This window comes from Temnothorax americanus, unplaced genomic scaffold (assembly GCF_048541705.1).
Source record: "Temnothorax americanus isolate GAGA-0224 unplaced genomic scaffold, ASM4854170v1 Scaffold11, whole genome shotgun sequence".
Taxonomy (NCBI): domain Eukaryota; kingdom Metazoa; phylum Arthropoda; class Insecta; order Hymenoptera; family Formicidae; genus Temnothorax; species Temnothorax americanus.
In genome coordinates, this window is record NW_027509242.1 from 1,292,577 (window position 1) to 1,315,137 (window position 22,561).

At 38.0% G+C, this 22,561-nt stretch overlaps 2 protein-coding genes and 1 long non-coding RNA gene across 6 annotated transcripts; 2 read left to right on the forward strand and 1 right to left on the reverse strand.

The window, feature by feature from the left end:
- The first annotated feature begins 2,005 nt into the window (after positions 1–2,005).
- Positions 2,006–16,050, forward strand: LOC143906677 (monocarboxylate transporter 12). Of its 3 annotated transcripts, XM_077422925.1 has the most exons (6): positions 2,006–2,551; positions 2,775–3,653; positions 11,255–11,514; positions 11,797–11,923; positions 12,336–12,515; positions 13,458–16,050. In XM_077422925.1, the coding sequence occupies exons 2-6, from the start codon at positions 3,625–3,627 to the stop codon at positions 14,800–14,802; spliced, it is 1,941 nt and encodes a 646-aa protein (XP_077279051.1). In that variant the 5' UTR covers positions 2,006–2,551; positions 2,775–3,624; the 3' UTR covers positions 14,803–16,050. The 3 variants fall into 3 exon arrangements, with proteins under 3 accessions (XP_077279051.1, XP_077279046.1, XP_077279058.1); XM_077422920.1 differs by lacking the exons at positions 2,006–2,551; positions 2,775–3,653 and adding an exon at positions 8,443–8,584; XM_077422932.1 differs by lacking the exons at positions 2,006–2,551; positions 2,775–3,653 and adding an exon at positions 8,737–9,059.
- A 1,080-nt stretch (positions 16,051–17,130) lies between these two features.
- Positions 17,131–21,881, reverse strand: Rsg7 (regulator of G-protein signaling 7). Of its 2 annotated transcripts, XM_077422957.1 has the most exons (12): positions 21,708–21,881; positions 20,450–20,681; positions 20,177–20,273; positions 19,917–19,967; positions 19,665–19,820; positions 19,138–19,361; positions 18,745–18,971; positions 18,356–18,469; positions 18,110–18,235; positions 17,766–17,952; positions 17,381–17,473; positions 17,131–17,281 (listed from the first exon to the last, which is right to left on the reverse strand). In XM_077422957.1, exons 2-12 carry the CDS (start codon positions 20,672–20,674, stop codon positions 17,216–17,218), a joined length of 1,566 nt encoding a protein of 521 aa, XP_077279083.1. In that variant the 5' UTR covers positions 20,675–20,681; positions 21,708–21,881; the 3' UTR covers positions 17,131–17,215. The 2 variants fall into 2 exon arrangements, with proteins under 2 accessions (XP_077279083.1, XP_077279088.1); XM_077422962.1 differs by lacking the exons at positions 17,131–17,281; positions 17,381–17,473 and having other exon boundaries at positions 17,795–17,981.
- LOC143906891 (uncharacterized) lies at positions 20,689–22,208 on the forward strand. Its single transcript, XR_013259683.1, has 2 exons — positions 20,689–21,400; positions 21,875–22,208. It is a non-coding gene; the product is annotated as an uncharacterized LOC143906891 (long non-coding RNA).
- Positions 22,209–22,561: the final 353 nt, after the last annotated feature.

Sequence of the window (22,561 nt, forward strand, 5' to 3'; positions counted from 1 at the left end):
AATTTCCAAGAATTAAAATTTTGAGAATTTAAAATTCAAAAATTTTTTATGTGGAAAATCGAGTGTCTCAAAGATTGATTAAGTATATAAAAGAATATGATTAGCCCTTAGTTGCAGTATTTTAAGAATTTTCCACATTTCTAAGTATAAATTGTGTAGCAAGTAATGTAATTTTTTTTTTCAGTATTCGGAGTAAAATCTCGTTTTGCTTACGACGTTTAACGTTATTACGTGAGTCGCGTAATAAAGTGTGACAACAATTAACAGCGGTACCACGATATGGTCAATCGATAACCGAATAACGCATCTACAACGGCACATTCACCCTAATTTAGACGTTGACCGATCGTGGCGGGGGGCAAGGTGGTCAGACGGGATTCCCACCGGTGCTATTCTTGACCAGACCGCGCTATTATTGACGCCGCGCGATTACTTCCAGTCGCGCTGGGTGCTAAATGCATGGCAACTATATGAATATCGCAATTTTTTTTATCATACCGTACCGCAGTATACAGCAAATTATATTGCAATAATTAGAATAATAATTATGAAATTACACTGATAAAAAATTTTCTGCATTTTAGTAATTATTAGTTTGCACACAATTAACTGTGTGAGAGAGAGTAGTCCTGTAACTCTATATTTACTAAAATAAAGAAAATTTTTTTAGTGTAATATTTGAATCTTTTGTAATTATTCCGTCGAAATTTTCCATTGGAATCTTAGCATTTTAATTTCACTTTCGATTAAGTCCAGATGTTTCATCTTTGTACAGTATTTCGCGTCGCGAGAACTTATAAGTATTATCCGTCTCATATATGTTATTATATACACCGGATTGCTTTGCGGATTCCCTTGGACTTTAAACGGATCATAAGAAATTATAGGATATAGGAAACTATTATTGCTACACACGCTTCTTTTTTTTTTTTCCATTATTTCAAGATACGGCGGATACGATAATTCCCTTATTTAAGCGACGACCATTAGTAGCAAGGTCGCCATAACGGTATATTTTTCTGTGGAATCCATTAACGCGCGCCAGAGAGATGGAAAATATAATCGTCCGTTTTAGGGGATCGCCGTTTCGACATCCCAAGTTTAGCCTAGCCGTATTCATTTAAAGACTATATACTTTTCCGTACACAGGAAGTGACGAAATTGCAAATATATAGCGATGTTGTTCGTTCAGACGAGCGGCCGATGTCACGTCGCGGAGATACGACGCGTTCGAGATATAAATTGTTTCCTTTTTTTCTCGAAAAAAAAAAGAGGAGAAAAAATAAAAGGGAGAAAAGCAGCGCGAACTTTTACCGTATAATCGTCGGCAATCAATGCCGCCGCCTTTGTCCGCCCCGACTCGAGTATTCCGCGAGGTAAAACCAGTTCTCGAGTTAGCGCTTTTGCCTAGGCGCGCGAGCACGTTGGGTCGCGGCGACGCCGCGTCATATGTCGAGATCCGTACGATCTGTACTCGCGAAAAGCAACGCAAGTACGACGGAAAACATTATGCTAATAATCGTGGAAGGCTGCGAAGGTAGTGAAAGGTATGCCGCGCTATCGCGAAAGAAGAAAAAAAAACGGCAAAGCGAGTGAAGCGCGCGCGCGCGAGAATACCCCTCAGCGCGGTGTCGATTCGATTGGATTCGATCGTCACCGAGAGAGGATCGGGGAAACGCTGGCTGTTGAAATTATAAACGTTCACTGTTCAGTTTTATCTCTCGGTTCCTCGCTCGTTCCAACGGGAGGAGAAACAACACTATTCTCCTGTTTTATTTTTTAATTTTTTTTTTTTATGTAAGTAATACCGCGATCGGAATATTCGGTTTTTTTCAAACCAAATCAGAACTTTTACCTCGTCAGTAATTAATTAATAATAAAGATTTTTTATTCGGCCCAAATGGCTCTCTTTATTAATAATAATTTTATAATATTATTATTATATATTATTATTATTATTATTATTTAATTAATGGTAATAATTCTTTCGTTTGCTTTCTAATGTAAATTAAGAACAGAGACTGATCCCGGTGGATACTGAGACATCTCGAAAAATAGTGAGTTACATTCAGATCGGTATCTATAAGTGGCGGGCGTAAAACTAACGACGCCGCGGCGCCGAATTAAGTTCTTTGAACCTTTCGATCGGGGAATCTCGGGGAATGGACCCCCGCTCTGTCCCGCTCTGGGTTCCTTGGACTGAAGTTCCGTATAATAATAATACGTGCGCGCAGGCAGGTAGTCTTCGAGGACGGGTGAAGAAGGACGAAGAAGAAGAAGGCGATAATGATGATGAAGAAGAGGAAGAAAGGAGGAGGAGTACCGCGGGATAAAAATAGCACACGGTACCGTCGCAAAATAAAAACTAATGATGCGAACCTGCAGAATGACGATCCCGAGAGCCAGACTCGCCGAGCAAGGAGGAAAGCAGGAGGAGAGGCACCAAGGAGCATGCACAGGAGCGGAGGAAAAAGGTCGTTGTCCAAAAGGAAGAATGGGGATTCGTTTTCGGAGGAGGAACGAGAGCGGCAAAATTTTATATTCGTGCTCGGTATATACATTTTGATAAAATACCGTTAATATTGCTTAGATTTAAAGGAGACAAATGTAATGAACTTTCGCGACATCAAAATCTTTAAATTCTTGTTCTCTTGCGCAATGTCCGTCAATTATCTTGTCAACTAACATAAATTAATATAACAATTGTATAACGAGCTTTATATTTACGAGGATTATTATGTACAATTATTTCTTTCTGTTCCTCATCGCAACAGGGATAGGATTTTAGTTGAAAGACCGTCGAAGTTCATCGATTTATCTTCGTGGACCACGTGGCGTCCTTGAAAATCCTTGAAGATCTACGTCTCGGCGAGTGTATTCTTGGCATTTCGTGACGTACTGCGCGAGATGTTTGCGGTGCCTAAGTCATTTTTGGGAGTCGCGGCGCGCCGGGAGCCCGCGATAGTGGGAGCCGGAGCAAGCGGTGGTTGTGTACGCGGTGGAAGAAATCTCCCACCCTCTCGGTGATCGTGCGCTGGATCACGCTACTCGACCTGTCTCCACCTTGTAGTCTCGCCGCGGTGTACCGAGAGCACCTCCGTGTGGTGGCTCACCAGTAAAGTCGGTATCGCCGACCAGTCGCCCAGCCAGCCGGTCAGCTAGCCAGCCAGCCAGCCAGCCAGCCAGCCTGCCTGCCAGCCTGCCAGCTAACTCGCAGAAAACAGTCCTTACGTGCACACCGTATAACGTGCACATCGGTGGTGCACACCGGTCTTATAATGGCGCGGCATGGTGACCGTTTTGGTACGATAAAAGTTGAGGGCAACCTTCGGGCGTTCCTGCGCCGGTTCGAGGAGAGCTGAGGAAAAAAGAAGAGGGAGTGGAACGGGTTCTACGGTGCCGGTGTGCAGTCTAGTCCAAGACACAGGATGATAGCAAACGTCCGATGAGCATCCTGCTTCCCGTTGCCCTCCTACCAGAGTAAAAGAGAGAGTGTGTGTGTATGTGTGGTGTGTGTGTGTGAAGAGAGCGAAAGAGAGAGAGAGAGAGAATAGTTCTCCGCGGGTGACTGCGCCACCGCCACCTCCATCCTTCCTCCACCACCGCTAGCGGTGAGAAGAAGAGATGTCGAAACCAGAGGAAATGTCTACCAGGTCAGTGCGCGATTATTATAATTGCTTTCGGATGAATTGGTTGGGCTAATAATGCTCGATAATAAATCTATGACTTTAATTTTGACTCGACTCGTCTTTTATAATCCTGGATAACTCCATATTCTCGTACCTTTAAGTCGCTGATACATATTGAATCTGATGAACCCTTAATCGAACTTCTTTCGCTGATGTAGGCCTAGTTTACACCGATCTTGATACGCGTATCAAATAGTATATTTGAGCTGATCAGCCAATAATCAAACCAATTTACTAGTTATTTACTATTTAATACGCGTATATCAAGTGATCGGTGTAAAAAAACTAGGCCTTAGATTCCTAATTTATAACTCGCACAGAATCTAAGATCAATTTGAAATTTTTTTTAGTTATTAGTCAAAATTTAAGAATCTAAAAATTAGAGACGTTGTTATTATGTTGCTGTTCTTAAACCTTCTCATTGTCATGCAAATGATTTACATTATATATTTGCGATTAATTATGTGTTATTTAGTTTAAAAACATGTTTTTCTTATATTTTTAAATGCAGATACTGACTTGTGCATTAATAATCAGATGTACTGATCATTAGGGGTTTTATTTAAATCGATTCAAGCATACAATTTAAGTATATTTTGAGTTAAGTATACATTATAATGTTATACAAAGCTTATCGCAATATAAACATTGCAACAGGACATTGCGAGCATTTCAAAATCAATTTACGAAATGATAAAACTTCTTGGTAGACTCAGGTTCGAACTGCAGAAAGAAATGTTCGAGTTTTATTCAAGAACGATATATTAGATTTGTTGGCCAATTCTATTAGAGAGGTAACCTTGTGTATCGCGTGTTTCGCGTCATGCGATCTTATATATGCTTGATTTAGAATTAGACGGAAACATATGTCGTTGTTCGCAAATGCATCTGTTATATTTTATGCACGATATCGTTTGTCGTCGGCGTGTCATTGTATTTCCATCAACTGCGTGCGTGGAAAAATACACAAATTTTTCCAACTAATAGACGAAATTGCTGCATATTTTACATAATACGATAAAGCCTGTAATTTTTTGCTCTATTATACTTCTGAATTAGTACGGCAATAAGTTAGAATGAAAGAAAATATATTTGTTTCATTTTAACTCATCGCATTAATTTATAAGTGCAGCAAAAACGAACAGGCCTATATAGTTTACAGGTGTAGAAGTCTCGCTGTTATCCGCAATGTGAAATATTTTATTTAATCGAAATAAAAAAAGAGACAAAAAGAAAAAAATTCAATTAAAATAAGAAATAAAGAAAACTTTATTTTGCTTTTTATAAAACAAAGTAGACTTTAATCACAAGATTGCGACAATTATGAAGAATGGAAGAGAAATGTGAGAGAGAACAAGAGCGAGAGTGAACTCAATAAAATCGGCTTGATGTCATAATTATAATTAACAGCTTGATTTAACACGCTAGCAAAGACTGTAGTGCACATCTTTTACAAAAAGCAACAACTTTGCCAAAACCAATAACACGCGTCACTTAGAATCGCGATTCCACACATGTCGTTTTAACCATGGTGATACACATGTACAGAATGTATTTGTGATTCAACTAGGTTCTCTGGCATTTAGCTTTCAAAAAGAAAAAAAAAAGAAAAAAAAACGCAAACGGTCGGGAAATCTTATTTGCCAATAACGAAGCGCACGTATCGCGGGAGAAAACACGGAACGTGTGATTAATCCTTCACACAATAAGGGATGATTACCGGTTAACGCTTCGGCGTCTCCTCACGCGTGTGCGTGCGCGTATATTAACGTTACCCACCCGTTATACCTTCGTAATGGGGAACGTGTTTTTCTCCTTTCGGATTCTGTTTACGGATATTAATTCACCGTAATGCTTCAAGACGTTTAAACGTTAACTGATTTTAACGTTAATGACTATGGCGACAGAACGCCTTAAATTAATAAGTATAATATAGGCGTAAAAAAACACGCGGCGCGACTCGACGTTTGGTCGCACGACCCGTGAAACTCGATATCAAATAAATCGAATAAAATTTGAACATAAAATTATTTAATGAGACACAGTTCTCCGCCGCGGTGCGGCGCGGCACCATTGCTGGCTTTTTCCTGAATGAATGTTGAGTTATACGATATGAAGTATCTTGAGAATTTCTTGCGTTGCTTTGCCACAGCTAATAGTCGCTGTGTTTATTAAATAGACAGCCGATTCATTTAAATGATATCTTCCTTGTAACGATTCATAAAGTAAACATGTAACTTTTTCTTAGAAATTTAGTCATCCAATGAATCGAGCGTACATAATGCATCAGAATTGTATATATTGTACAATAATTAATCTTACTGCACAAACCTTGCTAAAATATATGTGAATGTAATATATCCTATGTGATCTCTTTGCTAATTATATTAATAACTTTATAGCATTTTATTAAAAAATATTTTTCTTCTGTTTTATGTATTAAAAAAAATATTATTTTACAAAATAATTTCCTTATGCAAACCAATCTCTATAGTATTATTTATTATTCTACATTATTTTTTATTTACGAAACATTTCCAATCACTCAAACGTTTGCGAGATGGGTTTCATCGATTACGAGATTATTATTGATGCTTATTAAGTATATAATTTAACGTTTAGTGACGCAGAGTGACAACATATTTGATAACATTTTAAACAGCCTCCATAATTGAAGTCATTATATAGGATTTTAGCTTCAAATTTGAGCAAACCATACAAGGTTGCTAATATATTTGATCAATATTTAATTAAAATATAACAATTTTGAGAATGTATGAAGAATTTCGCCAGACGTAGCGATCGAGAAAATAATTACATGTTTTCTATATTTAGCGTTCAATCTCCTCTTTTCTACATCAAACAGCAAGAGTGAGAAGGTACCATAATTGGCTCGATAAGCATAGAACTGATACATCTATCGACTGGAAAACCATGAGATTCTTCGACCGTTAGGTTTTCGGCTTCAATAGCGACATTAACCTTTAGCGCATATTACATTCACATTCAAACTTTCGGCCTTAAGAATGTATTAATAGAACCGGTTATTTATTCACTTGGCAACATACGTTCTGGAAAATGTTCGGTATAATTCCGTCAGAATTACGCAATTGTTCATCTTCGATTACTATAAACACATTGATCCGTTAGATCCAGAGAGGAAGGCCAATATCCACATTTTTGTTTTGTCTATATGTTTGTTTATTTAAAAAATATTCGAAGTGTCCTCCTTCCACGTTTGTCTTACGCAAATATGGAGCGCGTTCCTTTGAAGATTTCCGACCTCTCTTATATCGTTTGATCAGACGGTTTCTTCCCCCACTGTCGTTATTTACGAAAACGCTGCCAAAAATCTGGAGAATTTTAACTCGGCGAGAAAGAAGCCGAAGAGGAGAAAAGTCTGGCAAAAGTTTTACGCAGAAATATACATATTTATCATTCGGAAGCGATTTGATTGAAATGGAATTACGTAAAACGTGAATCACTGTAGCATGCGATTTTAACATAAAGGATACTGCATATATATATATATATATATATATATATATATATATGACTCCGAATCCGAAAGTTTTTAAATATTATTAAACATTTTAATGAAAATATGATCTTTCTCGTAAAGATTTTTCTCTCTCTCTCTCTCTCTCTCTTTGGTTAAAAATCCGGAGATTACACGCGTATTACGAAACTTTTTATAGCTCGTCACTGTGTAACACGTGAGCGGCATTTTTTGAAACGTTATTAACGTGAGATCTCGCGAAGTCGATCGTACCACGCGTCTCGCACCGACTGATGAACGGCGCCGTTCGCGAGCAGCGCGTTCGAGCGTTTTACGCATCCGTATAGTAAATGGGAATCATTCATAGTACCCAGGCGTTGGTATACTTCCTCGCGAGCGATGTGCCTACTTGTAGCGCGGTGTGCAGCCGCGTGGCCGATTATATACACGCGGGACTTTTCTCACCGTTGCGCGGTTTACTACCACTGGCACGCGAGCGTCGCTCGCCTCGAAACGAAGAAGACGCAAATACGCAAACGCGGATGATCCTCGAGACGTCAATCAGCGAGATTCGCATTGCCTTGAGAGAATCAGAGAACCGAAGAATTAATTTATACTTTCAATGCCTTACCTGTGCATTTTTAATTAATAACGTTTTAAAGAACGAGTTACAAAGTTATAGAAGCTGCGCGACGTTTCGTGATGGAGAAAAAGCGTTTGTTTTTCTTTTTATTAAAACTTGAAAGGGACGCTTGTGGAAGAAATAATATTTTCATTCAAAACGTTTGAGTGATTGAAAATGTTTCGTGAATCGTAAATTGGATTTATGTCCATCAAAACTTATGAGACTGCATCTTTATTTTTGCATTACGCTGCAGACAGACATTTATTAGATCATCGTTAAACGCCCGGCAAATATGTTTACCACAAAGTCTACGTTATATACCCTTTACGTAAAATGATAACAATACGCCGGCAAAGATTAGAATTTTGCGTTAAAACCGATGCCACATCTGTGTTCTTGTTAGGCTTGCAAAACTTACTGTTCATAGAATAAGAGCAATAATTGCTTGCAAAAGCTTGATCTAACAGCAAACGGACGGTAAAAATCGAGCAAGAATATGCGCGCGGCACAATAATGCAACAGCAAGTTGGTAGTATGAATATCGAGCAAACCGTTTGTTGCCGTTACATAACTCGATAATTTTGATGCGTCATTTTAAATACCTTTAAATACCTTTAAGTATTACCTTAAGTATACCGAATAAGCTACGTAATGGAAAGTTTCAGTATTTGCTGCCAATTTACCGTCGTATTGCACCATGCATGTTCTTGCTCGGTTTTTGCCGTCTGTTTGCTGTCGGATCAATTTGCGGTTTTGCCTGTCATTTTATGAGTAAGTAACATTACATTTCTGTCGTTTTGTAAATATCAATTTAATTAGCGGATTTTGCATCAGATTTGTCGTTACTTTGTCAAGGAAACTTCTTACGGACGCTTGAAAAAATATGCTCTTTTCAGATTTGGCTAACTGGGATATCTATTATTACATTGTCCTTTTCGCCGGATTCCGGTTAGTCATATCGATTAAATTGTCAAACTTCCACTAAGCTTCCGGCTGATTCTCAGCTAAATTAAAGGGCAGAGAAACGCGATGAAAAGTTCGAATCTAAAAGCCAGATAATAGTCGTAATTTTTCAAATTAATGGTTGCCCGCCACGCGATAGCCGCGTAACACGCAGAGTATATTTGTCAGGAACTCGAATGCGACGTTGGACGATAGAACGTAACGCGCTCGCCGAGATATATGCTAATTAATACCACAAAGACGCGGATCGAGACGACGAGACACACGCGTACGTACGTGTAGCGTGAGTACACTAAGTATTTTATTTTTACCGTTTATTATATGTTCGCCTTCGTACCGACACGTTAAACACCGTAACTAACGCTTCCCAGAAGGATGACAGTTAGATCCGCCTAATAATTCATAATGCAAAGGAGACGATGAGAATTTAACTCTTTTGCAACTCTTTAACTCCGAACGAATTAATATCACGACACGTGATATCGAAGATAGTTCCGTTTGTTCAAAATTTTCCGAGGAAGAAGTTTATAATAAAATTGGCAATAATAAAAATATAGCCCCTTTGCTTTTTTAATTATGGATAATTAATATCTCAACACCTGATTAAAGATAGTTTCGAATGCTCAAGACTTTTAGCCAAACATACGCGATTGATTTAATATCGAAAGCATCGAAGTGTGTTAAACGGTCGCAAAATCATTGCAACTTTTATTCCTCGATTGAAAACAATAAAAGGAAAGCAATGAGAATCAGCCATTATGTTTAACATCATTGGGGAGCATGGATTTACATTTTTAGGTACGAGCGATAAAAGTATCATATCTTAAATTACTTTGGGAGTAAGGCTCGAAAGATAAAACAAATAGGACGATGGGGAAAGTAACCAGATTTTGACCGATGAAACCTTTCTTATGCATGTTTTCTTATATTTTTTCATGTGCTGAATCATTATCAAACGTTTATTTCAAGCTGATCTGATAGCAAAATAGCGAAAATCGCATTTAAATTCTGGTGAAAAAATTCGAAGAATTCTAAGACCTTTTTCCACCAGGGTTGAGTTAGGTTGGGTGATAGAGTGGGCTGGTTTTTTTTCTCTTTTATGTTAGAATGGGTGATGTGTCAAATTAGAATAAAGGAGGTGGGGTGAGAGATAGTTGGAGGAGAACATAAGGGTAAGAAAATGTTACATATTCTTGAGTTTTGTTACGATTTTTACCAATTTGCTACTTTGCACGCAATTTTTGCTATTTTCTCGTCAGCTTGAAATATAATTAAAAGTTTGATAATGATTCAGCCCATCAAAAAATATAAGAAAACAATTCGTAAGAAAGATTCCATCGCCTCGGTCAAAGGTTACTTTACTCCATCGTCCTTCGTCGAGCCTAAAACTCGTTACGATTTTTGACCGATATCTTTTAACATATGTCCTTCAAACCGCAGCTTAATTCCAAGATCTCGCGATACCTGACGCGTGCTTTCTACCGAAATAGAAGGACACGACAGCATCGGAGAGTCACGAGAGTCTTGTTCAGCGACTTTCATCCTAATAATCTTCCTGCATGTAGATACGTGGGTTTCCGATATGTGTATATAGATCAACGCGTATTTTCTGTTCTCTTCCACGCGATTAAAATGGCTTTTCTTCAGTCTCTTTTTTTTTCAACCATATATTCCCTTTACGTTTAGGAGCAAATGAAAGGATTAATTATTCCGAGCTTGTCGCGCGCGTTGGTACACACAGGCGCGGGAATTTTTCCCCGGGCGTTCGCGTGCGCGATCGTGAATGGTAACCGGGACACGTATTACACGTGACGGTTCCAATGAACGCGTGTTCCAATGAAAATCGTATATATTCCATGCGTGCGCGCAGGTGAACGCGCGAAGCCGTCGCGCGCGGCCAAGTGTGAAAAGAAAATCTTTCTGGGAAAGCGTGTGCGGCCAATAAGCGGACAATTATAAAAAAAGGAAACGCGTCATTCTCTCCGCCGCTGGTTCGCACCGCGCAAAACAACGCGGCGAATTTCAGATTTTATGGTAATCTTATGACGAACTGTAGGAGGAAAGACAACATTATATAACGTCTTAAAGATGTCTAAGAGACGTCTTGAAGATTTTAATTTTTGGTAACGTCTTAAAGACGTCTTTCAGACACGCGTGTTGTCTGGGAAGCTAGATAGAGATATATACGCGTAGATCTTCGAGGACGCGAAAGTTTTGCGACGCCGCGGAATACAATAGGATCTATAATCCGCGGTTTCGCGCAAACGTCGATGATTTCATCGAACGCTGCCGATTCCTTTATCGCGCTGTTATAACAGAGCGTAATCGCGCCAAGGACGGCGCTCCAGGCTGATCTGTCCTTTAACAGCGCGCCGCGCGATAATAATCTTTCTCTTTACCTTCGCGCGGCGACGGAAGGCAGAAAGTGTCTATTATAATCCACGCGTAACGACGTCTCCCTTTCGAACGGTTTTGCAGTCGAGAATCGCACGGGACTCGCGCCGCGATAGGAAAAACCATGTCGACGAGGAGGAAGGCGCGGAGGACGAAGATGATCCCGCCGGACGGGGGATGGGGCTGGGTGGTCCTGTTCTCCGCCCTCGTCGTCAACTTTCTCATCCCTGGCACCGTCAAGTCCTTCGGCGTGCTCTTCGTCGAGTTTCTGCATGTTTTCAAAGCCTCCTCCACGGCGGCCTCCTGGATGCCGGCGTTATGCTACTTTCTGTACAGCTCGTTAGGTAAGCAATATTCTACAAAATAATATTCTACTTCAATTTTAAATTTGAAAATCGCCTGAATTTTCCGAGAACACATCTCGCGTTTTATTTGTGATATATTCATAGATTTAGATGTTAATTAAACTAATGATATTATAATAAATTCCGTTTCTAATATACAGGATACTTTGCTTTATCACTTTACGAACGAAATCTCGCTTTCAATACACATTGATATATTTGCAAAGTAAATAAAAAATGCGATGCATATATCCTAAAAATATAATATGAAATATTTTGCAGGTCCTTTATCTAGTATCCTGTCGACCAAGTACTCGTATAAAACGGTGACTCTCATCGGCGGCACTTTTGCAGCCAGCGGGATGATGCTGAGCTACTTCGCTAATTCAGTTACTTATCTTTACGTCAGGTACAGTTTCTTTATCGATTGACGTTCGAGAAGCGTCGCAAGTGAATAGGCAAACACAGTTGTTAACAACTCTGATTTTAATAACTACTATGACGAAACGGTGCCGAAATGTTGTGTAATAAAGCCGGTTGTTGAAGCATTTAAGACGAAAGGTCTCCTTGATTTACGTATATTATTCAAGTCTTTGATTTACGTATACACGTAATACATTAAAATGCTACACGAAACATCCCAGGTAGCAAGCTGACGTTATTTGTCGTCATTTTACGTCAAAATAACTTTTTTGATAACATTTTGACGTTATAATTCTTGCATGTGTATATAAAGAATAAAAAATTAGTATTTTCTGGCATTTCCAAAAAATTTTTATACTTTTAATATTTATAAATAATAGTTTTTTTTTTATACGTAGTTATGGTCTTATGGTCGGGATCGGCGCTGGATTGTCATTTCCACCGACGGTTTACATCGTTACACAATACTTCGAGAGACTACGAGGGGTAGCGAACGGTCTATGCATTTCTGGTAGCGCGATCGGCACTATAGTGCTACCACCGTTACTGCAATATCTCTTGGACTGCTTTGGATATAGGTAATTTACTAAAAAAGTCATATACACAGAAAAAAAGAGTGTTTAATTAACACTGATATACCTGTATATACTTGTATATACGCAAGAATATATAATCTTTCTCTTATAAGAGAATTTCATCTTTTTATTTCAATATTTTTTTCTTGATTAAACTATATAAAACTTCGTTTAACTATATATAAATGACTTTATTTTCAAGCAAGTTTTCTTCGCTTAATGCAATATAATCTCATTTCAAGATTATATATTCTTGCATATACATATACCAGTATATCAGTGTTGATTTGACACACTTCTTTTTTCTCTGATAATGCGTCTACTTAAGAGAACATGGAGGAGCAATTATTAGAAAAACTGAATGTGAATTATTCAGATGTTCCTTTCGGCTCCTGTTTCGAGAACAAGATATCTATTCTACCGAGAGCGCTTCCGCAAAAGACTTTATACAGTAGTCCCAACTGCTTTCGAGGGATCGGAAAGTAGAAGCGCACTCCGAAGCGGCTTGGGAAGCCACACGGCACAAAACCTTTCGCAAACTTACGTCGAAATCTTCGTTCCAAGAAAGGTCCCGCAGACGTCGAACAATGAAGCCTCGTCAATTCGGAAATTCTAATTCCTCCAGTTTTTTATGCGTTCAGTAGAGAGAAAATCAATCCACATACTGTACTGTAGATATATTTACGTCAACGATATAAAACAGATTTAAAATTACTAATTGGTTCGAAAAATCGCAATTACAATACTTTCCTGGTTAATATCGTTGAACAAATAAATATAAAACTTTGATAAAATTTAGTCTAAAAACAAATAACAATAGTAACTGAAATACAACAAGCCCAGGTCCAAGTTGAAGTTTTATCCGAAAACCATTTCCTTCTCGCCCCTTAAAAACAAAGCTGGATGCATACCTTACTTAAATCAGGTTTTATTGTCACATTCCAGAGGAGCTGTCCTCATCATGGGCGCGATCACGCTGAACACGCTGGTCTGCGCCCTCCTATATCATCCGGTCGAGCAGCACATGAAAATTGTGCCCCTGGACGAGGGAGTCGATAACGAAGCGCTGACTCTCGACGAGCCTATCGGTGGAAAATGGGAGACAACTGAAAAAATAAGAGAGGACGCAAAATTCGACGACGAACCAATACGCAAGTTTTCGGATCTTTTACACAACGCGCCGACCCTCGAAGAGCCTGTCGGCGGGAAATGGGAATCGATTGAAAAAATTGGAGAGGACGCAAAATTCAACGACGAACCAATACGCAAATTCTCGAATCTTTTGCACAACGTGGTGCTAGAGTCAACCACGGAGAAGGCATCCGGTGGGCCTAAGAGGAAATTGGATTACAAGGAGAATGATACGATCGTAGGATTACGGTACAACGCTGTTAAGGACGAGGATTCGCATATACAGGAAGAAATTCCGCAAGAGAATACTCTGAATGAGTTTCACACGACGACTCCGCGTCTTGCCGAGGAAGATGGCGATCGTCCGAATGGCGATACGCAGAATTTATCGCAGCGAGACAGTGCTGTTGCCGAGAAGAATGGTGGGCTGCAATTGGACTCCTCGAAAGTCGAGGAAAACCGAAAGGAAGATAGCAGGGTGTGCGTCGAGGAACCGAGACGGAGCTCGGCAAAGACACCGAAGAAACGCGATAGCAAGCTCGAGAAGATGCCCTTCTTCGACCTGAGCGTGCTGAGGGATCCCATTTACCTGGTGATTCTCATCTCCAACTCGACGTCGGCCATCAGCAACACGAACTTTATGATTCTCCTGCCGTCCTACGCGATCGCTGAGGGTTTCGACAAAAACTCGTCGGCCCTCCTGCTGTCCATAGTTTCGGCGTTGGATCTGGTCGGGAGGATCAGCGGCGCGTCCTTATCTGACATCGATTTTATGCCCAAGTATTATTACTTCGTGGGCGGACTCGGCACCAGCGGAATCGCCCTGGCTCTGTTACCGATGGCGACCAGCTACACCATGCTATCGTTCTTCTGCGCCCTCTTCGGCCTGTCATCGGGCATGTACATCGGCATCACGACGGTCATCCTCGCGGATATGCTGGGACCGGAGAAGCTCAGCTCGTCCTATGGGATCTCGTTGTTCGTTAACGGCGTGTTGCAGCTCGTCGGACCGCCCGTTTGCGGGGTCATCTACGAGAACGTGCTGTCGTACAAGCCGATCTTCTTGGCCTTCGGAATCATCCTGATTTTGGGCACCGCGCTCTGGGCGGTGGTGCCGCTCATCAACAGGAATAATAAAAAGGATATAGAAGCGATATAGGATTCGCGCAGACAATCAACGAATCGATTTAAATGAGCGTTCTGCAAAAGACTTTACGTATTACAATCGCGACAATTAAATTGTTGGGGATTCAACAACATTCTTAGACACTTTTAAACATGAAACAACGAACACTTGAGTCGTTGTTGTATATTTCTAGGCAAATTTGACACTTGTGTTTCTTACGATATTTGTGTCCTAGAAAGAAAATCTGGGAAAGCTCGTAAAATTTATTTAATATTAGATCTGAAATATATATATATATATATATATATATATATATATATATATCGAGCTTTGTATCCACATATCCAGCACGACCGTGCATATATCATAGTTATATCTGCGCAGCAGGTATTTAGTATTTTTCACGATTCGTGCCATTATTGTTACATAAGATTGCTACATAAATCGTCATGTAACGAAGGCTTGTATAAACTGAATAGCTGTCATTAAGGACAGAACTGTTTTGTACTTTACCGAAATGTCGATCGATAAATTGTTGTTTAAGATGAAAGGAATATCTATTCGCAAATATTCGTTGACAGAATAGATATATATTATGTATATTAGTAATAAATTTTATACCATCCTGAAAAATGAATATTTTGTAGAAAATATTTTTCCATCAATACGATATTAATATTTTTACAGCATTTATCTTCTTGTTTTTACGAGCTTTTCTGGAACGTGCACACATCAAGCTATTATCAAGCTGCTTGATTCCGTAGCCTATTAACGTAAGTTTAATTGTTAAAAATAATTTTTACTGCCAGTAACAAAATAATATCATTGAGAAATATCTATAAACTTATGTTATCTAATAAAAATACTTAAAACGTTATTATAGAAGATGACGTATAGATATAAGAACAAACATGTACGTATTACAGGAGTTCCGTTAGACGACTTTGTGCCAAAGTAATCAGGAAAGTTTTTAGTAGTTTGAATCACATTCAGTCAGAGACATTTAGTTATTAAATCATGTAACGGAAATGAATATTCGATTATGCTAAATGTTGAATAGTGGGAAATACATAATGATATAATATAACTATAAGTAGTTAGATCATGAGGACCATATAACGTAACCATTAGAGATAAGTTTAACAGTTCTGAATATTCCATGTTTTTGACTCAACGTTTCTCTTTTTCTTCTCTCTCTCTCTCTCTCTCTCTCTCTCTCTCTCTCTCTCTCTCTCTCTCTCTCTCTCTCTCTCTCTCTCTCTCTCTCTCTCTCTCTCTCTCTCTCCTATTAATGTTTTTTATCTAAACTGAGAAAATAAGGAAATTGAAAGTAATTTCAGAAGACTCTTTTATTATTTTCATAGAGAATATAGAAGATGTCGGTGTGCCGTAATACACACAGGGAAATAGAAGATAAAGAAATATTTTGAATTAGTAAATAATAAATACCTTTTTTTATCCGATTTTATTGTAGCTTTAGGTTTTTACGAGTTTTCTGACACAAGTTTTGTGTATGCGAATAATATAACGAAAAAGAAGGATATGTTGAATGACATTTTTCGTAATCTTTAAAATTTGGGCAATGTTGAGATTATTTACTATATGCAAAATATATTTCTGTACATATATATCTGTGCGTGTGTTTTGCTCAATTCTCTTGCTTTCATTTGTTGAAGATACATAATTCTCGACTGTATCGCTTGTACAATTAATTTATGTCATACAGTTTGTATTATATTCTAACATTCCCCTAATTCCTCATCAGTTCAATTCCGCTATTACAATTAATTTGATATATCTAATGCATTTCGCGGATTAAGAAAACGCGTTATTTACACGCATTTATTTCTACTTATTAGATTATCCAAAAAGTATGCCGCAGTATTAAATCCTAACAAAATAAGTGTATACCTACGTGGATATATGTATAATAAAAATAAGATCTCTAATATATTTTTGCGGCTAAATTTTTAAAATTTTTGAAATTAATTTTTGTTAGCAAAAGTTTGATAGCGCGTTATCTTTTTCCAAATTTTTAGATTTTTGATATTAAATATTTAGATAATTATACTTTAAATAAAAATGATGAAAAAGTTACAATTAAAAATTTATGATAATTAGAGATAAATGTCATAAATAATAGATACGAAATATTGGACGAATGCAATAATTGATTTGTAATCGATCTTTTATATATTATAATAGATTTGAAAAGCGTACGATTCCTCGATAAAATTTTAAGCAATCTTAGGTGTTGTATATAATAACCGATATAAAATATTCAATTACTTACAGATGTGTCAGTAATGTAAGAAAAAGTCAAATAAAAAATATCTCTTAAAATTCAAATTCCTCTTGTCAGTTTTGTGCAGTTTTTGACGGAAACAAAAGAAAAAGTGGAGTAGCAAGTAGAGATGTAAGATTATAAGTGCTAGAAAGTGGCAGGTTACGAAGTTGCTGTGTCTCTTCGTCCTGTGAAGGAAACGATAGAACGAATGCCTTTTACGGAAGTCTGAAATGTTAAGAACAGTAGCTCTTGTTAATCATCATATGATTTAAATAATAATGACACATTTCAAATTATCGCAACGATCTCACGAAGAGGAATTACCTTTTTTTTTGATCCATTGAGAAAGTCCTTGTACATTTCCGAGCGTAAATATCTCGAGTAGCTGTCACTTTTCATCAGATGATATACATGCGCCTGGAAAATAACGATATAGAGAAAGTTAAAATATAAAATATATTGTTTAGACATCATATATTTGACTTTGTATAATAATATAAATCAATTCACAAGAAATGGATCGTTAATCTTGTTTAATACTCCTTTTGAACGATCTGTTTCAAGTAGTTATACTCTTATCTCTTTAATAAAAAAAATAAATAAAGTTTAATAACTTTTCTAAATTTTTATTTTTTAATTGGTTTTATTGTTTTATTCTTCCATTCTATATAATATATCTAATCAAATAATAAATAATTTAAATTTATACCGCAGCAACGTCGAAGCACCATCGGTCTGGGTTTTCGAGACTTTTTTTGGTAACTTCGTAAGACCGAGAATCGACATTGATGGGGCAACTGGCATCCGTGTCCAAAAATTCACGCCATATCTCTTCGACTTTCATCTGGACGTCTTTCTGCGGTAAAGTTTTCAATTCCTGAACGGTTTCCCAAAATCTGCACATATCATAAATGATCTCGTCTCCCTGATGTAAATTCAACATCGTATTACGTGTGTAGATAGATAGTGTATAAAAGTGTAAATACGAGTATGAAATAGTAACGTTTATAGCTGAAGAAAAAGAAAAACTTACGCGAGAGTTGTTATACGTACTTGAGATTTTCGCCGCTAAATTCCTTATCTAAAAAGCGTATAAATTGTTCTCTACCAACGGGATCTTGTAAGAGTTCTTGAAGACTAAACGCCCACCTCTTTACTCTTCTCATAGGTATTTCTTTCCTACATATCCGTAAATATAAATATGCGTGGAAAAACATATAGGTAACACACATAACGTCTGGATGGAATTTACCACAACTAATGCGAGAATTTTTTTCTCTTTATAATAACGATACTTACGCTAATTTCTCCTGCTCCCACATTTCCGGGCTGTCGGATATCCATGGATTTGTGAGCTCGGGTAGGGTGAAAAAGGGATCGTACTCCATGTATTGTTCAAAGTACCCAATCAAACTAAAAATATCACAAATATCGATTAGCCTATAAACGCATATAATATACATATTTATCGAAGCTTAAATAAATTGTACTATTATATCATCTCGAACAACATATGGAACAAAATCTGAAACGGACACACATTTTACTCTTTCGCTATATTTTATACATGGAAATATTTAACCAAGTTAAATCTCGATTGACTTTAACAAATGTTAATACAATAATGTTCCCAAATATATAATATCCCTCAATTTATTTGGCTAAAACAGATAACTCTATTGACATACGCTTCAGCTACTTTCGAGACCTTGATGACGGGCTTGTGCAGTCTGTCTTTCAGAGTTTCGATCTCCTTCTGCAAAAATTCTATCGATGTGGTCGCACTCGTTTCTGCAGACGGCGATATTTTGCCACCAGCGACGCCCAGTTGCAAATGCTTACTTGGTTGTACGACAGATTTATTACTACGACAAGCTTTCTTAATATCTAGCTCCGTCGTGTTTACGCATCCGGGCTGAAATGTAATTTAATTGACAACCGATATTTCTCTGATAAAAATCTTCCTCTCACTTTTCCCTATTTATAATACGAAAATTCTTGTCCTAATATTTTATCAATGAGAAACATATATGTAAATGTTCTTTATTTTTATCTATTATTCTAACGTAATAAGAATTTACCATTGGCCGATGTACATCCCAGAAGGCTCTTTCTTGGCTATCCAAGACTTTTCTTTCTAATTTATCTCTTTTCTTGTCAACTTTACTTTGCGCTTCTGCCTGCATAAAAATAAATTCCCATTTTCGCGAAAACATCTTTTGCAATCGAGCCAGATTCTCCGCCTCGTAATCCGCCAATTCCAATCGCGTTTTATTCTGCATCGTTCTTTTGCATAAATAGACAGCTGTAACATTTAACGTAGTAACGCACCAACGGGTACATATATCATGATACAGTTACGAAAATATGACACGTATATACAAAGTTTGATATAAATCGCTAAAATTGATAATAAGTAATACTACGTTTCTTCTGGATCAATTACTTTTTAGCAAGATTGGCAAACAAGAAAAATTTTTATAATTATTAAATATATTGCTAATTAAATCATTTGCATCTACGATACAAGTGACAAATTAAATTACACTAATGATAATATTAATATATTTTTATTAATATTATCCGAGATTATATTATTAATATTTACCGTAATCAGTGTTCTCAGGTTCCCAACAATTCGATGGCCAAAAATACGGTGTTTGAAACCTGTAGAACGTGTTGTCGTTCTTTACGGTAAGGCAGTGGTCGTCGATAGGAAAAAAATAACCATGGGATGCCATAAGATGAGCCACGTGAAGAGCCTCTGAATTAACATATCAATATATTACACGTTTCAGATTCATATTAATCGCGGATAGGATCTAAGAATTAACATAAATTAAGAAAATAGATGTTCTACCTTGATCATCGATATCCATGCTCTTCATCATCCATGCTATAAGATCTGCACCTGGAATATTATATATAAATTATATATAATTATTTTCTTCGTTAAATCTTCGTTTAAGGTCGTTAATAATACTCGGCCTAAATTTATGACCTCAGAGAGACTTGCATAAGAAAATTCCATTTTCCGTACATTTCTTTTTAAGCTTAACTTTAAATTGACAATAAAAAATCGCGTTTATGACGTTAAAACACAAGTATCTCCGCCTTTACCTGTAAAAACAGACGGCGTCTTCGTCATGAAGGTCTTAACTGTTTTTACGGGCACACCGGTGAATTCGTCCAACATCTTTTCCACAATCGACTCCATCTAAAAAGTAACATAGTAATATTATTTTATGTAAAATAACGAAAGCAATGTCGTTTGATTTGAAAAATAAATTAAAAGTAAAACATGCAGTTGAAATTAATTTAAATTATTACACTGAAGTCGAACAGGGTATATAATTCTAATATTAAACCCTTCGTTTTTATTCGCGATAATACCTTTTTGTAGACAAGGTAATTAGGGGTGTCTTCGGCGCAAGAGGCAGTGACGTTGTGCGTGGGGGTATTGGGGGACAAATCCGGGGAATCGTTCGCACGATCGTCCTCATTTCCTTTATCCACATCTTCAACATGCTCGGGCGCCTTCTTGCTGCTGCTACTGCTGCTACTTTTCTCCGTTGGTTTTCGGCGCCAAGCCGATTTTTCGGAGTTCATAGTTACCATATCCACTCTACGTGAAAAACACAAAGATTTTTTTGTACAACGTTAACGCGTTAAGGACGTTGCGATAAATAGAACGAATAGAATAAATCTGAATAATTAAAGATCGTATAATCGCGATGTAATAAGATTGAATTAAGTTTTATGACGGAAAGAGTTTTACAAGTAATTAAATTTTATTCGATCACGCTTGAAGATCGGTAAAAAATCCAGCTTCGAAAAGAATCGAAGATTTTAAAATTAAAACTCTCAAGTATTTTATTTTACGCTAGATCTAGCGTTAGATTTTTTTGTCAGATTAATGATATATGAAATTTATAGCGCGATACCGCGTTTGTCGAACACACACGATATTGCAGAAAGGCCTCGAGATATCTTAATATACTCTTGCGCAATTTTTCTCGCGTGAGCAAAGTTTCCACGACATCGATCCCAGCGACCAATTATCTAATTACGATATAAAATGTTTGTCCGCGGCAGACCTGACGGACCATTTTTTCACACATGGGTACTTCCAATTTCCAGTAGATTTTTTTTTCTCCAACGAGAATATCAAAGGACAGATAGAGTTCTTGAGATATAAAACAGTATCGTCCGAGATTGGCACGCGAGACAACATCTATCGCTACGGCCTATATTTCACAGCCCACAACCCTCTCCCCCCGCCCCCTCTTCCCTATCGCCGCGCGGATACTCGGCGATGGGAGGGTGATTGCGAAGAGGATATCGGTAAGGATATTGTCACCCAACACGTCAATCTCGATGTCGAATATATATATATATATATATATATATATATATATATAGAAACGCGAAGAGATTAAATAACGAAAGCAAATCACGCACGAATTCTCGCACCGTTTCGCTACAAATAAATAAGACCGATATGCCCCATTTTGTAAATTGTAGTTATTAAAAAAATAAAAATATTATTGACAGAAATATTTTCTTAAATCTAATAATAATATATATCGTATTAAAAAAAATATCCGGGATCGATACTGCTTTTTTATATTTAGCTGGAAAACCTACTTACCTGAATTGTAAAACACCTCGATCCGCCAAGCTCTGTTCATCGCGCGAAATTCACGCACTGCCTAGCACGAGATTTATCGACGCGTCATCATCCCTCGTCATATTCGTATAAACACCGTAAATTCATGTGATATTTCTTAAAAAAATTTTCGATCTTTTTGCTCGGAGAACGACGACGATCAACGAGAGTACATCGAGTTTGCAGCATCCGCCTGTCGGGGATGTACGCGGGCGTCGCGACGGCGACGGCAACCCTTTCACTGTGCGTCACACAACACGGAGCACCCTCGTTGGAAAATAACGATGAACGAGCATCATATTTGCATCCAAGACCGATCGAGGAGCCTCCCGAACAAATCTGAGCGAACGTACTCCAAATTCATATCTCTCGACACTTGGTAGAGAAGCGGACGCTTCGGGCTCGCACTACATCGACTTTCACATCCCGGATAACGACACTAACACAAAGAGAGACAGAGACGGAGAGGGAGAGAGGGAGAGAGAGAAAGAGAGGGAGAACGGAGAGAAAGAGAGAGAAAGAGCAATTTACGATATAATCGCACCTCACCAACGGTGGTTCGCGTGTTGACCCGTGCGAGGAACAGGTCAAGATAGTAAGGGGGTAAAAGTGCGCGCGCGCGCGCGCGTCCCTTTCATGATCTACGCAGCGGTTTGTGTTTCCTAAGGGCGCACATTAGATTGACTATCCTCATGCCGAGGCTGCAAGTGCGCAGGTTTTGAGTGCCGTTTTGGTCTTGTGCCAGGGTGAGAATCGAAATCCCGTACAGTTGAGTGACGAGCCGGGAATAACCAGTCGATAAAACGAGACGCGGCTGCGCGCCCCGCGCGTCGAAT

What these genes read in the sequence shown, in the direction of transcription:
- LOC143906677 (XM_077422920.1), top strand. Translation starts at nt 8,511, where the DNA reads ATGCATGTTCTTGCTCGGTTTTTGCCGTCTGTTTGCTGTCGGATCAAT. An exon ending in CTTTCTGTACAGCTCGTTAG is followed by an intron (nt 11,515 to 11,796) that starts GTAAGCAATATT and finishes AATATTTTGCAG; the next exon opens with GTCCTTTATCTAGTATCCTG. An exon ending in GTTACTTATCTTTACGTCAG is followed by an intron (nt 11,924 to 12,335) that starts GTACAGTTTCTT and finishes TTTTATACGTAG; the next exon opens with TTATGGTCTTATGGTCGGGA.
- Rsg7 (XM_077422957.1), bottom strand. Translation starts at nt 20,674, where the DNA reads ATGGTAACTATGAACTCCGAAAAATCGGCTTGGCGCCGAAAACCAACG. An exon ending in GTCTCGAAAGTAGCTGAAGC is followed by an intron (nt 18,470 to 18,744) that starts GTATGTCAATAG and finishes TGATATTTTTAG; the next exon opens with TTTGATTGGGTACTTTGAAC. An exon ending in TCAATGGATCAAAAAAAAAG is followed by an intron (nt 17,282 to 17,380) that starts GTAATTCCTCTT and finishes TTAACATTTCAG; the next exon opens with ACTTCCGTAAAAGGCATTCG.